Source organism: Gymnogyps californianus, chromosome 24 (assembly GCF_018139145.2).
Source record: "Gymnogyps californianus isolate 813 chromosome 24, ASM1813914v2, whole genome shotgun sequence".
Classification (NCBI taxonomy): Eukaryota; Metazoa; Chordata; class Aves; order Accipitriformes; family Cathartidae; genus Gymnogyps; species Gymnogyps californianus.
The window spans coordinates 1,205,680-1,220,183 of NC_059494.1; the positions used below are offsets into that span (position 1 = coordinate 1,205,680).

General features: G+C 44.3%; 1 protein-coding gene across 2 annotated transcripts in view; it reads right to left on the minus strand.

Annotated features, from left to right (window-relative positions):
- Window positions 1-14,504, minus strand: part of GATAD2A (GATA zinc finger domain containing 2A) — a 49,995-nt gene that overhangs the window by 12,694 nt on the left and 22,797 nt on the right. For both annotated transcript variants that reach the window (XM_050910402.1, XM_050910400.1), the window contains exon 3: window positions 8,554-8,825. In XM_050910402.1, coding sequence (XP_050766359.1) covers window positions 8,554-8,816 — 263 coding nt within the window. In that variant the 5' untranslated portion in view covers window positions 8,817-8,825. The remainder of the gene's footprint in view (window positions 1-8,553; window positions 8,826-14,504) is intronic.

Consider the following 14,504-nt stretch of genomic DNA (forward strand, 5'->3'; position numbering starts at 1 on the left):
AGCGGCGAGAGCAGCCTGGCTGCCGTCAGGCCGTCCTCCGCAGGGAGGCTGGCGGAACCTGGGTGCTGCCAACGGGGCCATGCCGGAGCTGCCACCACCGCACTCCAGCCAGTTTTTCTCGGGCCGAGGCGGCAGCGTCTGAACCCGCTTCAGATGGCGGCACCGGGGCTCTCCCCTCCCGCACCGAGCGGGGCCCACCGCCGGGTCACGTGACACGCCGGGCACGTGACCTGCCACGGCGAAAACCATGGCAACGGCCGGTCCCAGCCGGTGCTGCCCGGCCTTCATTTTGTGAGGTGAGGTCGGGCTCAGGTGCCGGCAGAGAAAATGGAGCAGCCGTGCCCATGGGTCCCCGTCACCCCCGGGGTCCCCCCTGCCCGCCATGGGCACCCGCGCCAAGGGTCGCTTGGCGTTTTTCAAGAAAATAAGTGAGAAATGGGGGGGGGGGGGGGGGGGGGAAATAAAAAAAAATTAAAGAGCGCCCCAAGAGAGTCACCGGACTGCGTTGTGGAGTCCTCCTAGTTTTATTTTCAGGCTGGAGGAGGAAGGCCACGCTGAAAGACGACGCCTGCCGGCCCCCCGGCTTTCCCGGGATAAGGAGGAAAATCTTAATCCTGAACTAGTTCAATGACTTGCGCTGATAGCAGAATGACAAGACATCTGCAGCAACGTGTGATCAACAGCCGTTAGCATTCGTCAGCAATCTGAATACTCCATCTTTGAAAAAAACACAACAAAATTTCGGAGGAGGAGGGGGAGCGCACCTCGCAGCCCACTGGCCAAGCCTGGGATTGCCTGGCCGGGGAGCTGGGCAGCATGGAGGGAGAGCGGCCGTTCACGCTCTCGATGCACGACCGAGCACCGGCAGCTGCTCCAAACGCTTCTCGTCAGCCCACAGACCACGGCCAGGGCACCAGGAGCCGGGATGGACGTCTGTCTGCCCGGCCAAAGCGAACAGGAGCTGTTGGCCAAGCCGTGATACCACACGCACCTTCCCCCAAGGCCCTTCCCGAGACGGACCAACAGCAGCTCCGTTAATGAGCTACCACAGCCTGGATCAGGGATCCCCTCTGCTGCGGGGGGTACCCTCAGTTATCTCCTTGCACTTGGAAGAGAGCAACATCAAAACAAAGTGTCTATGCAAGATACCACTGCTTTGCACAAAAAAAAAAAAGCTGCCTAAGCCATTTTGTAGGACCACGATATGAAATCCTGAACTAGGAAATAAAACCTTGCTCCTAACAGCTCTGCAATAAACCCCATCCTTTACTCAGGCTGTGAAGCAGGAGGAGACAAGACCAGGACTGCCCGTCACTAGCCTGACGGTACTTCATCTAAGGACTTCCCCGAACCCGTATGATTTCTCTGTTTTCCAAGATACATTATGATATTCCTGCCAGCTACATTATAAGACGCTGATCTAATAAAAGCTGCATTAGAAACCACTACATTCAGAGTTTTAAAATCATGTATTTCCACAAAAGCATTAGTCATATCTACTTAGGACCATCTACCTACACCAACTTTGAGTCTGTTGACATGCGACCTCACAGAGGAAAACCCTTGTGAGGGGGAAGATACTATATATTTTTTAAGGCAACACATATTGACCACAGCAACCAAGTCGACTCATATTCGGTATTACAGGATTTATATGCTCAGCAGCATGACCAACTGCATCGTGAATGAGGTGGCACAAGACTGAACTCCAGAAATGTAGACCAGAACTCTGCAAAACAATCTTCCTTCAAAAAGAAGTTTGCTTTACTCTTTTGTTAGCCTGTGTGTAAAGCGAAAAATTCAAAGCAGATGTTTCAAAATAAGAAAGACAATGGAAATATCACCACTTTCAGAAAAATACTGCCACCAGCAGTTAATAATTTGGGTTAACTGCCCTGATACTATGACCTTTATCCTCTGAAGCCATCAGGCATATCCTTTAGCTAAATAAAGACATAGTTCTATTATTCTCCCTTCAGCTTTCATAAGTGTTGCTGTCTCAATCATTTGGACTCTACGCTAGAAGATGAAAGCAGGGTTGCTGCCCAGTTACGTACACCCATTTAAGCATTCACAGCAATAAAACACAATTTAACAGAGACCTTGCAGAAAGTTTGTGGAAGGAATCAAATGCAGACCTCCTAAGTCACTAAGTACCCCAAGAAAAAGGCCATGCTTCCTCCAATATCCTCTTTTAAAACCTCAGAGCACAAGGACAGATGCATCATGCTATTCAAGAGTTTTCCTTAGTGTCTTGGAGCATCCTGTAGCAATTCAGAGCACAACAACTATTCCAGAAAAAACCAAACCAAACAAAAAAGCCACTTTCCCATGGGGACACTGTGTATTTATTTGTTGATTTGAAGAAGGTCAGGTGGCCGAATCCAGCCTTGGAGGTCTGCTTCCACTTAGCTGGGCCAGAGAAAGATTAATTAAATTTTTGTCTTGAAGATGATACAGCTGAGGTCTAAGGCATCTCGAGGTGGACTCGATTTTTCTAACAGATTCACCTTCCTGCGAGACAGAAGTTTCAGTGAAGTATGACCAAGGAAGACAAAGTTTAAACTTAACACTAGTAAGAGAAAAAGAGACACCCAGGAACTACTGGCTCTGGTAGAGGGTTTAATTTCAGAGGAGTCGCGCTGCAGCTTACAGAGAGCTTCACGACATTAACAGAAGAGCTCCTGTATCTCAACAAGCAGTCTTTGCATTCGTTCATACTGATCCAGAAGCATTACACAAAAAATAAGCTTCCTTTTACAGACCAGATCTTACCCATGCTCTAAAATGCCCTTTCGATCACTCTTCCAAAGGAGGGGGGGGGGGGGGGGGGGGGGGGGGGGGGGGGGGGGGGGGGGGGGGGGGGGGGGGGGGGGAAGATAGAACCACAATCAATGCGATGCTCACTTGGTTAAAGTTACAGAACTACTGACCCAAAACATGAAATCCCCCACTGCAGAGCAAGAGACCTAGACAGCCCCATCCTGGGGTATCCCAACATATTCTGCCCATCTGCAGGTAACCAAAGGAAGCATCACAACTGCTACTCAAACTAATCTGCATTAGCAAATATGCAACAGTTTCGCCTCAGTCCATTCAACAATCTCTTGTATACTCTCATCCAAAAATATTTGGCAAGGAAGGAAGACAAACAAGGAAAGAAAAAGCAATGCAGTGGGGAATTTTTTTTTTCCTGGAGATGTTTTATCTACATGAATCAAAGAAGTTGCAATGGATCTAGTGACTGTGGTGTGAAACTGAAGCAAAACAAACTTCATCCCCTCCTCTGAACCTAAAGGAAGGAAACTTTAATCAAACTATGTTTGCATTTAAAGTAAAACATTAAACGTCCCCAAGAAACTTTGGCATCAATTTTGTCACAATATCCTTTAGTACAACAAGTACCAGGAGGCACAGACACAACGCACATAAGCTGAAAAGGAGATCTAAAGTATGGGGTTGTGCCATATTTCCAGGCTTACTATTGGGAAGAGAGAAGCCTATTGCTCTTCACTGGCACTGCCGTGAACACTGTTCCCAGTAAATTCCAGTAAAGTGGAGAGTTTGGCCAGCCAACACAGGCTGCATCCCGATGTGCTTAAGAACATGTTAGAATTTCAGAGTCAAATCCATTCATTTAGTAAGTTTTAAATGTGATTTGGCCAGATTAAAACAAAACAAAAAAACCCCAAACCAACCTAAAATCCTTCAAAGCACGAAAATCTAGCTTCCAAACCCTAGCACGAAAATTCAGAACACAGCCATTAGGCCAACTTTCATACAATTTCAAAACAATTCCTATTAGATGTTATTTTTCATTATCCCGTGTAACAAAAGGAGAACATGATTATTCTGAGGTTCCAGCACAGCGCAACGTTTGTCAAGCACACAAATCATGATCAGCAAGACCTAAAATTAAAGGAACTAAGGAGTTCAGATAGATTATTTGTCTGAGAGCACTAACTATAGGGACGTCTACAAACTCTTCACTCTCATCCTTCCTGGCAGTTTTCATTTAAGCAAATAAGCAGTGGCTTAAGTCAGGCCAGCTCACATGTAATTTCAAGAAGATCTTAAAGCTGTGGGTATATTTGATACTTGTGTGTACCACACATCAGGAGACAATAGATGGGTGCAAGCAATTTTTGTGGAAAATAAACCAAAGCTATCAAATGCAGACTTGTTGGCTTCTCCAGACTTGTATTTCAATTGGAAGGAAAATCCAGACTCTGTAGCTTAATGTGAGAAGACGATACAATACATATAGTGGTTTGGAATGTGGGGTTTTTTGTTTGTTTGGTTGTTGTTTGTTTGAAGAAATAAGACCCCAACTGATACAAAATCTGTAGGAGTAATTTCTGTTTATCAGCCAGCCTTAAACTGTTTTTGATCAAGCCACAATTAATACAGATAAGATAGTTAATATGCTATTTTACCACTCTTGGCAAATACAGAAAATACAGGAAAAATTGCAAGATGTTCAACTGCCTAAAAAGTTTTCCAGTTTGCTCTACAGAGGACATGTTCATCCCAAGATTGCTATCAAGACAAAGCAAGAACTGGAGATAGATAGATAGAAGCCAACTCTTATATTTGTGTTTTATTAACAGTATCACCCTCACCATTGACATCACGCTTGTGTGCTGTCACAAAACCATTTTCTCACTCTCTCTCCCTTTCCTTGTATGACTGAGAAGCCTCACTTTTTAGAATTCTGAAGTGAAACATATTTTGAGGTTATCTATTTGGAGAGTTACTGTAATTTTGAGGATTTAAGATAGCACAGCGCAACAACCAAGCACACCACAGCTGCTCACGGGGTCAAGTAGTATCCTTGCCTGTAAACACCCCGCACCTCTATTTATGAGCAAGGTCTTCCTACAATTGGGATAACAGTACGCTGGTCTTGAAGGATCCTGATGCTTTTTCTCCAGAAGAGAGGACAATTTGTCCTCATAGACCTGTCTGAGGACAGCAGCTCCCATCCAGATACACGACTGTGTCCAGAAAGATCACTCGTGGTCTCTGCCAAACCTTACTGTGAGTACACCAGAAATCACAAGCTTAACCAGTACTGCATATGCAACTAGTTCATTTTGTATGGTTCAGGAAATAGTACTAGAAAAAAAAAAACCACTTGGAAAATGGTCAGAACATATACCATAGATGAAGGGAGCTGCATTTGGAGTACAATAAATGCAACGTGATGCAGCAGGCAGTATGATCCAAGAACAGCTTCAGGAGAAAGCCCCAGCCTCAGCTGGAAGCAACTGATGCTCAACACAGGGCAAATGTGGTAGGAAACTCATGTATTTAAGGGGAAGGAAAGAAATGAGGAGAGATGAAGAACAGAGGAAAGGGAAAGCAGAGCTTGAAAGCACGATAAGACGTCAGGATTCAACCAGGTTTGACAAATTTTCTTTCCCTCCAGCACCCACATTGATGTAAATCGGTGTACTCACAAGCAAAGCGATTTACGTTACACTATTTTACCATCCCACCGCAAACGAGACACGTCCTTATCAAGCGGGGAGGACTCTCCTTCCTCCCATTCCTTCTCTGTAGTAGGTCTAGGATAATTACACACCAGCGTAGCTAGCTCCCAGTGCTGCAAAAACGCCAGGCAGAGGAGCAAGATTTTGGTTTGGCCTTGTGTGACCTCTCAAAGATTTCCACCACTACAGACTTTCTTCTGTTTCTTCTGGCATCAGAAAATGTGCTCAAACCAGATACTATTTTTAAATATAACTTCAAGGTTTAGAAAAAAAAAAATATTAAAAGAAATGTATTTTTAAGTTTAACGCAGAGATATTGCCAGGTTTGTATTTCAAATCTTGAAAATCAACTGATTTCAGAAAGAGATTCCATTCAATCAGCTTTATGTCAGCTAAACTGTGATTATTGCTGGGCTACCTTTTCCAAGGAAAATATTATGTTTTCAATTCCAAAAGCATTAAGGAAGTTTAAAAGCCAAAACACCATACATCACTAAGCATGAATTTTACCCACGAAGTTTGTAGCAGTTCAATCATTTTAAGCAACCGCTCTTTTTTTCATCTCCTCAGAAAATCAGCTCAACTGCTTTAAAGACACAGGTCTTACGAAAGCTGCGAGCTAAATTCCTCTAGAGATCAAAGGTCTGGAAAGGTACGTCCCACACTTAAAAAAAAAAAAATCCTTATGAAATTAAGATCCACCTTCCCTACAAATGCCAATTGTATTCTTATATATGCAAGGGATCAGACTCATCCAGAGACAAGCTTCCTCTATATCACAGGCATCTCCAGACTCAGATTGCATTCGCTTGGAGGTATTTGCATCCTGAGGCCGGTCAGCTGCTCAGCGCCACGTTTATGCTCTGGGAGCGGAGCCACGCATGGACCACGGGCACCGCCACGACGCAGGAGCAGAGCCCCAGAGCCTGGGAAGCTGCTGCCTTACTTCCAGAAGTTTGCAGAATCGTTCAGGCTCATTTTTGTCATTTGAGATGGCCCAGGGTTTAATTCCTCTCTATTAAGAATTTTATACAAACACGTGTTATGAAAGGTGTTCCAACTTACAGACAGTATCCAAAGCCTCATGAAATTCTTCATTATATTTATTATGATTAACTTCAGAGGACTTGGGATCAGACTGCCTCCTCAAGGAAGCATATTTTTTGTATGGGGAAGCCTCTTCTCCCTCCTTGCCGAAACTGAATACAACAATATCCTATTACCACCTGAAATAAGAACGCTGTACGGAGAGAGGGTGTTCTCTCATCTCATGTAAATAGGTGTTATTGTTCCAGATGCTCCCTGGGAAGTTAAGTGTACAGCCCCTTGGTTCATCATCCTGTTTGCGCGTCTTGCAACAGAGACAGACACCAACAGAGCAGAAACACTGGCATGCATTTCAAAAATATTATAAATTCACAAAGAGCACATGCATGTGGGGGCAAGTACTGCAACAAAAGAGTTAGAATACCTGGTTCTAATTTATTCAATTTTTGGTATGAGCAATCTTTTTAGATATTCTTCAAAAAAATAGCATGCATACCTGCGTTAATTAGTAGGTAGCGATTACGCCAAAAGACACCTTCAGAGATTTACTCCTAGTCAGCACAATACAACTGCTTGACATGGAAGTCATCCATTACCCCAATTAACTGCTTCTGTGCAAGACATAAGCACCTCCTAAATATCAAACTGAGCAACTTGTACAATTGTCCCTTTGGCAGAGGGTTTATGGAGAAAGCTGCAAACTATCACCTTCCCTCAATCACGCTGATGGAAGAGGTCTTGTTTTACACATACTGAAGCAGTATTTGGAAAAAGTAATCAGGCTCTTGCGGTTTAAGTTATTTCTCTTAGAAAAGCATCAAAAGTTCGGAAAAGTTTACAGATGAATTGCCATTAAACATCAAAGATACCAATTTTCTTAGTAGCACGCATAAGCACCCCTCCTCCCAATAATTCCTGCGCAGCTGATAAGGATCTCGTGTTTTCAGTTTCACACCTCAAATCTGCACCACTAATACCTGACATCCAAGCAAACACAGATTCGTTACTCCAAGAACTGTTTAAGCCATTTTGCACAGACAGGCAGGTCTCAGTTCTTACGTATGACCACTCCAGCATCAGCTGGTGTCAGAACCAGGAATAAACGAGGGTCCTAGACTTCCTGCTCAATATACTGGATCTTACTGCACTATAAAGAAAAAAGCAAGACCTTAAAGGGCCAACATCAGGGCCACAGAATTTTTGACAGAATGTTTATGCTGGTACAGCCAGAATCTCGTCAGAAATATGGTAGAAGATTTGGAATCTGGCTTTAAAGTGATGCCTGGAAATCTGTATGTCAGAACCACCCAATTCATGTGTGTGTCTCATATACAAGTCAAAGGAAAAGCTTTACATTTTTGTAATAATAAAATTCTCCAAAGTGATAAGGAACTTTGAATTCATGCTTTCAGATATCAAAATTCAGACATCTTAAGGAGGCTGGACTTTCCAAAAAGTATTAAGAACTTGTCCTACAGAGAATTGCTGCAGACAGGTGCTGTCTTTTCATAACACTTCTAGAGTCAAAATCCACAAGTTACTTCAAAAAGAAAGTCAGACTTATCCATACATACTGCTCTGTCAGGAAGAATCAAGTTGCAATTAAAACTCCTCTGTTTAGACAATTATAATCTATTATTTTTCCTATATCACAGCTTAATTAAAAAAACCCCAAACCACTCCTCCTCACATAAATCTCAATCAGTAGCTCAAAGCGCATCCTCTTTATAACTTGTACGTTTTTCTATTCAAGACCGTATTTCTTTACTCAGCTACTCATCACAGCTGCCACTGCTGTCAAAGCTTGTGGAAGAAAAATCAGTAAGGATGTTATACAGAAGTAGCTGTTGAATCTCCCGTGAAGAGCCAGAGCTGCAACATACACGTAAAATTTTAATTCTCTCTAACTTTAAGACGCAGAGAACTTCTTCCTACTGCCATGTGACCACATTTTACCGTGCCGGTATCCCAAACATTACAGTGCAACTGCAGCACATAGGTTGTAACTCACCTTTTTGAGGTACTCATGTCCACAGGCTCATCTCCCGTCTGAACCTCCACTTTAATGGTTGCTTTCACCTCTCCACTTTTTAATAATCCTTGCACTTTTCCAGCTCCAGGATCTGTTTTTATTTTCATGTCGCCTTCAGCATTTATATCTGTTCCTAATAGTCCTTTCTCCATTTTTATTTTTTTACTGTCCACATCGTTATGTGTTATCTCACGTTCTAACGCTCGTTTCTGACTTCGTGTCCTGCATGCTTCCTCTGTCATTGTGAGGCTCTGGGGAGAGAGGAGACACAAACGAGTTAAGTACACTGGAAAAAAAGTAAGTTGGACAAAACACCTTAATTTCAAAACAGGGCAAAGTACAGTGGTTACTGCAAAAGAAGTTCAGAAAGAGCAATAAAAGTTTTGCCAGTATGCTCACTTACCCTATCTTCAAAATACATCGCAGTCTGAAGCTATTAAGCACCCAGCATCACTGTACTTACACTTTTTATGTTAAGCAAAAACAAACAAACAAAAAAAGCAAAACAAGAACACACACACAAACCTCACTAAGCATAAACTAGAATCACCATGGAGAAAAAAAACCCTGCATTAGAGCACAGCAGAATACACAAACCCCCACGACGAAAAAAGTTTGGCTCTGTACCAAGAGGCAGGAAGAATGTATGTATTTGCCTCACATGCAAATAAATGCAATTACAAAATTCTAGATTAGGATCTCCCTGGGACTGCTGCCATGTCTTTCTGAGGACCTAAGCCTGATTGCAAGTTTCGGGAATCAGACACTATGGGGAAAAGGACCACCACACCCTGCGTGAAGAGAGGCTTCCATGTTTCTTGACAGCCTGCAGCCAGGCGCTAAGGCACTGCCATTGTAATACTCAAGTTGAGACTTTCTCCCCTCCTGGTGAAGGAGCCAGGCTTTTCCAGGCGGCAGAGGAAGCACTGGGCTCGGGGGAACCAGGCTTAACTCCTCGCCTGCCGGAGGCGTGGGAAGTTTTGCTCCTGGTGGGCTCTGACATCTCAGCCCGCACTTCGGTACCTGCGGACACCCATCCATCGGACGCGGAGCTGAGTCAGGCTTTGATCCCATGACATCACTGGGCTCCACATGACCCTTCCCAGGATGCAGCCTGCGAGACAAAGCACTTTCCAGAAACCAGTCTGAGCCGGCGGCAGGCAACCCGCAGCGGGGCTAACCCCGCCGCCGGCCGGCACCCCGGAGCATCCCTCCTCCTCCTCCTCTTCACGCACCCATTGCTCCCCTCTGGGTACTTGGGGACACCAGGCACCAAGGGGGTGGCGTGGGGGGAGACGGAGAGAAATAAATTCTCCCCCCCGCCCCAATTAATTAATTAATTAAGTTAAAGTGTTCCTCCCATCCCAGATTTTTTTTCTCCTCCTTTTAAAATGGATTTCAAGAGTAAGGCCAACACACAATAGTTGAACAAAGTCTTTGAAATGTTTTTAGCAGTGAGAGATTAACATAATTACGCAACATAATTAACCTCTGCTCACCCCCACCACCCCGTTATTCAACAATGTCACATAAGCATTATGTGAAATTGCCATTTTGATAGTGTAAGCCCCATGCAAGTGATCACAAGTTCCTCTGCATGGTGCTGGATGAAATATATATTTGGGGGGGGGGGGGCGGGGAGGGAGAGCAGCAGAATTAAAATCATAGTCAATACACAAAGTGCCTCCCCTCGGCTGATCTGCATTTATAGTGTGACCACACTTGAACTTACAATAATGCAAGAAAGGTGTGTTTTACAGAAAGGCTAAGTTAATTTCAGCATTTATGAAAGCGAGTAAACAGCACACAGCCCAGGCAGGCAGCCAGCAGCACGGAGATTTTCGGCGCAGCTCAGCGTACCCCAGCTGACAGGCAGCAGCCTTTTCCAAACCCCACTCTGCCTCAGACAGCCCTCTGAAAGCACAGCTTTTAACTATAACAGTACCCCAGTTTAAGTATCTCTGCTGACAACACGGCAGCATGACAACTGCTTCTCCCCCTGAACGAGCGATCAGACAGCCTGCCCAGGAATCGCAAATCTTACTCCTAGTAACTCGGTGCAAACGCATCTGAAGCCAGGGCTACAACAAAGGACCAGCCAGCTATCGCCCAGCTTACATATACCGAGATGTGCTATTAATCACAGTGACTTTCTTGAAGCAAGACTGCTTAGTCAGTAGGAAACCTCCTTAAACCCTGGTCTGGGTTTATTTTCAGTATCTTCATATTCTCCAACCTTGCAGGGATGAGAAGGAGCAACTCCAGCAGCCTGTGCTGATCCAAGAGCTACAGCGGCACTTCAGGCACTCAGGCTCCAAACTTTAAGAACATTTACACGACGCTGTATTTCTGCTCCTTTGTTTCAGACCATTTACACGACACTGTATTTCTACTCCTTCGTTTTTCCCAGTTTCAACTGGGATGGGCAAAGGCAGTATCTTGAGCTGTACCGGGCTATTTCATACTGAATACTTCACTAAGCATCTGTTTTCTAGCTAACCAAGACAGCTCACCTCGGAGTGATGGAGAGAGGCAGGCACTAAGCACCCCACTCGGAGCATTTCCAGGGGCAAATCCTTCGTACACAAACTCCTTACAAAGGTCAGACTGAACAGATTAACAACCTTGATGAAAATGCACAATGTACCTTTCCAACAAAACCCTCTCCTGTTACAAATTCTCAAGGACATCACATCTTGCACCCTGCAATTCCTTTACGAACTAGCAGCAGCCATTTCTCCTTGTAACGCCACCATCACCCCCTTATCAGACACTGACAACAAACTTTACTTGGAAATGGCCTCAGCTTCCGTGTGTTCCCCACTCACACAGTCAAAAAGCAACACTGCTGTTTTCCTTCGAGGAACGGTGCTCCTGCGACAACTTTTCTGCAAATCAAAATTCAGTCCAAGTTTTTGTTAAAAATTCACAGCGTCTTGTCACAACGACATAGGTTGGAAAGCAGCAACTGGGCACAGCGATTGCTAGAGAGAAGAGTGTCTGTAGCACAACCGAAACAGCGTGTTGTGAAGATCGACGTTACTGGAAAGACCTTGGGATGAGATTGTGCTACGATTTTTACAGGCTAAATCTGAAGATTGCAAGTGCAGGCTCACTGTAATAGAGAGATCTGGTTGCACAGTTCCCCTACCACAATAGTGATTAAATCATATTTATTGTAGATGAGCCCTAAAACCAAGCTCCCTAAAATAATTTTTAACCCTTTCAGGAAACAGTACCAGAAAACAATTTGCTAACATGGATACAGATGCAGAGAGACCTAAAGGAAAATTCATGTAGCACTGAGAGGAGAGGCAAAAAAAAGATAAAATGATGAGAAGGATTTCTTTAAAAAGGCTATTCTGCCTCTCTTTTCCTGAAAAGAGATGAAAACTGGTAATGTCAGAGACTTTTAAAGGAATCACCTGGGTTGATGGGCCCCATCTCCTACAAGTCAGAGGGCACCGAGAAGCAGGTGTACAGTTTAGCTGAGTCCCTGGCAGGATCTATTTCACAAGGCAGACTACAAAATTCTTCCCAAAACAGCCTAAACTCAGGGTCTGTAGGAAAAGGTTAAAACCAGATGGGTGCCCTGGAAGAGAGGAGGAGGAAGAGGGCACCTGCAGAGCCCTGCACCAGCAGGGACGGTGTCCTCGTTCGTGGCCAGGATATGAGCGGCTCCTTGCACAACAGGAGGAGGTAAGAGAAACCCAAACCCACCTGGGAAGAAAACTCTCTCCCAATGGCAAATCCGGCAATTTGCTTAATCCCCAGCACCTGAGGACGGCATGCCAGTCATCACATGAAGACTTCACCACCACTATTAAACAGCATCTTACCAGTACACTCTGTGACCAGCCCTTAAGTCTGCCAGATTTACTGGGATCGCATCTTCACCAACTGATTCCACTAGATGAGAATAAATTAGCTAGATGTTTCAAAACATCCAGGCTGTTTCAAGGATAACATGTAACTTCGGAAGCTATGCCCAAAATCCCCGCTTCTGCTTCCCCACTGTTAACAGCAAAAGGAACCGATCAACACGAATAGTAAACAGCTTTGGTTCAACTTGACTATACCTTTTATTTGAAAGAAGGAAGAGAAAGTAAGGATTACACAGTAAATTTTAAGTTTTATGGAAGGTTCTGCTTTTTATTACAAGGAATGGCATAGCTCGGGGCGGAGCGCCCGGGACCTAAGCAGCAAACACTCAGTTGTAAGTGCTATCACTGTAACAGATTAACTACTACGATCAATTCAAAAGGCAGTTTAGTATACCATATAAAACGCAGTAAACTCTTCAGACTATGAGGCCATTACATTGGTCACCCTGAAGCCTTGTCAAAAATTCCTCCATGCAGCTCCACTGCCCTCTGAGCACACTGACAACAGGAAAAACCCCAAACCTCCTGAATTCACAACCTATTTATGCTAGCCCAGTAAACATGGTGTATGCTTGTGATGCCACCTGTATGCTTTCCATCAGGAAAAGGGTCAAAAGAGCTCTCTTGCCATCTTCCAAACCCTTCCTCCCTCCAAAGAGCACAGCAGCAAGACCAGGAAGGCAAACCTGGCTTAACTCAGCCAGTGTCTTTTCCAGCAGGGACATGTAGGACACCATGACATACAGCTCATCCCCTTGCAAAGGGCTGGGGATGCTGCAGCAACCACCTGCTCTTGCTTGGTTTTGCCGCTGCAGGGAAAAGTTACAGAGGAGGAAAACACTCACAAAGTTCCAGTTTAAGACCTGAGAAATGAATTACTTTATGCTGATTTTTCCAGATACGTAGTCCAGCCCGGAATAAACCCAAGCAGCTCCAGAAGCCATGCCCGACTCACCCGGCTCCTGCCTGACCAGGGCATGAACAGGCAACTGGGGTGGCAGCCGAAACAAGTTTGATGCACAAGCACACAGAGAACACTGACACGGTACATGAAGACAAAACCACAATTTAAAAAAAAAAAAAAAAAAAAAAAAAAAGAGCACACTTTGCTTGCTGTTTGTAATATACACTTCCACTTTTCCCCACATCACATTCAGAGTTATCCATATCACCTCCTCTCTCCTCTCCCGTTCATGATTTGTAACTTCCTCGTACAAACTCCAAGTAATTCCTTCACAGAGAAGTAGTTCTGCTTACTTTTCACTGTTTAGCACAACTTGGTGAAGTTAAAAGGACTGAAGGTAAAATTATATCCCAGCGCTGTGCTAGAGTCATCAGCAGTGCTGGCAAGCACCGGCAGCAGATATGGGTTCGGAGCAGACCATCTGCAGAGGGGCTTGAATCCCACTGCAGCCGCACACTAACCCATCCAGCTATAGGATACTCACTCTTTTTGGTAGCCAAAAGCAAAGATCAACAACACTCTTCCCCAGCATGATCTGGAAACTTCTACAGCAAGAGAGGGGGAAAAACAAAACAGAAAAACAAAAACAAAACCCCAAAAAACCAAAACAAAACAAAAAAAAGATGACAAGGTTACAGAGGATGAAACAGGGCAATTAAGACACATTCAATGCCCCTCAGTGAATATTTTCTAAAGGTATTTGATCAAAAACTTACTGACTCTGAACAGTCACTCGTACCCGATGTGCACATGAGACAGGCCTCCTGCAAGTGCAGCCCATGCAGTCACCTTGGATCATCCACACGCATCCTCCCCACGATGCCTAGAAATTAATTTCTCATAGCAGGATGTAAACAGTTTCAATGAGAAGTCACTGTTTCAAGTGAGCTTATTTTCTTGTTATGCCATGAGTGTGGTTTCTTCCTATATACTCATTGATCACGAAGTCATAAGTGAGATGTTCTGGAAAAGGTCATTAAAATTTTTATATATATATGTGTGCGTGTGTCTGTGTACTACTGTGTGTATGGGTATTCACGTGTGCATGCATATAAATGTGCATGCTCGCACACACAGAGAAG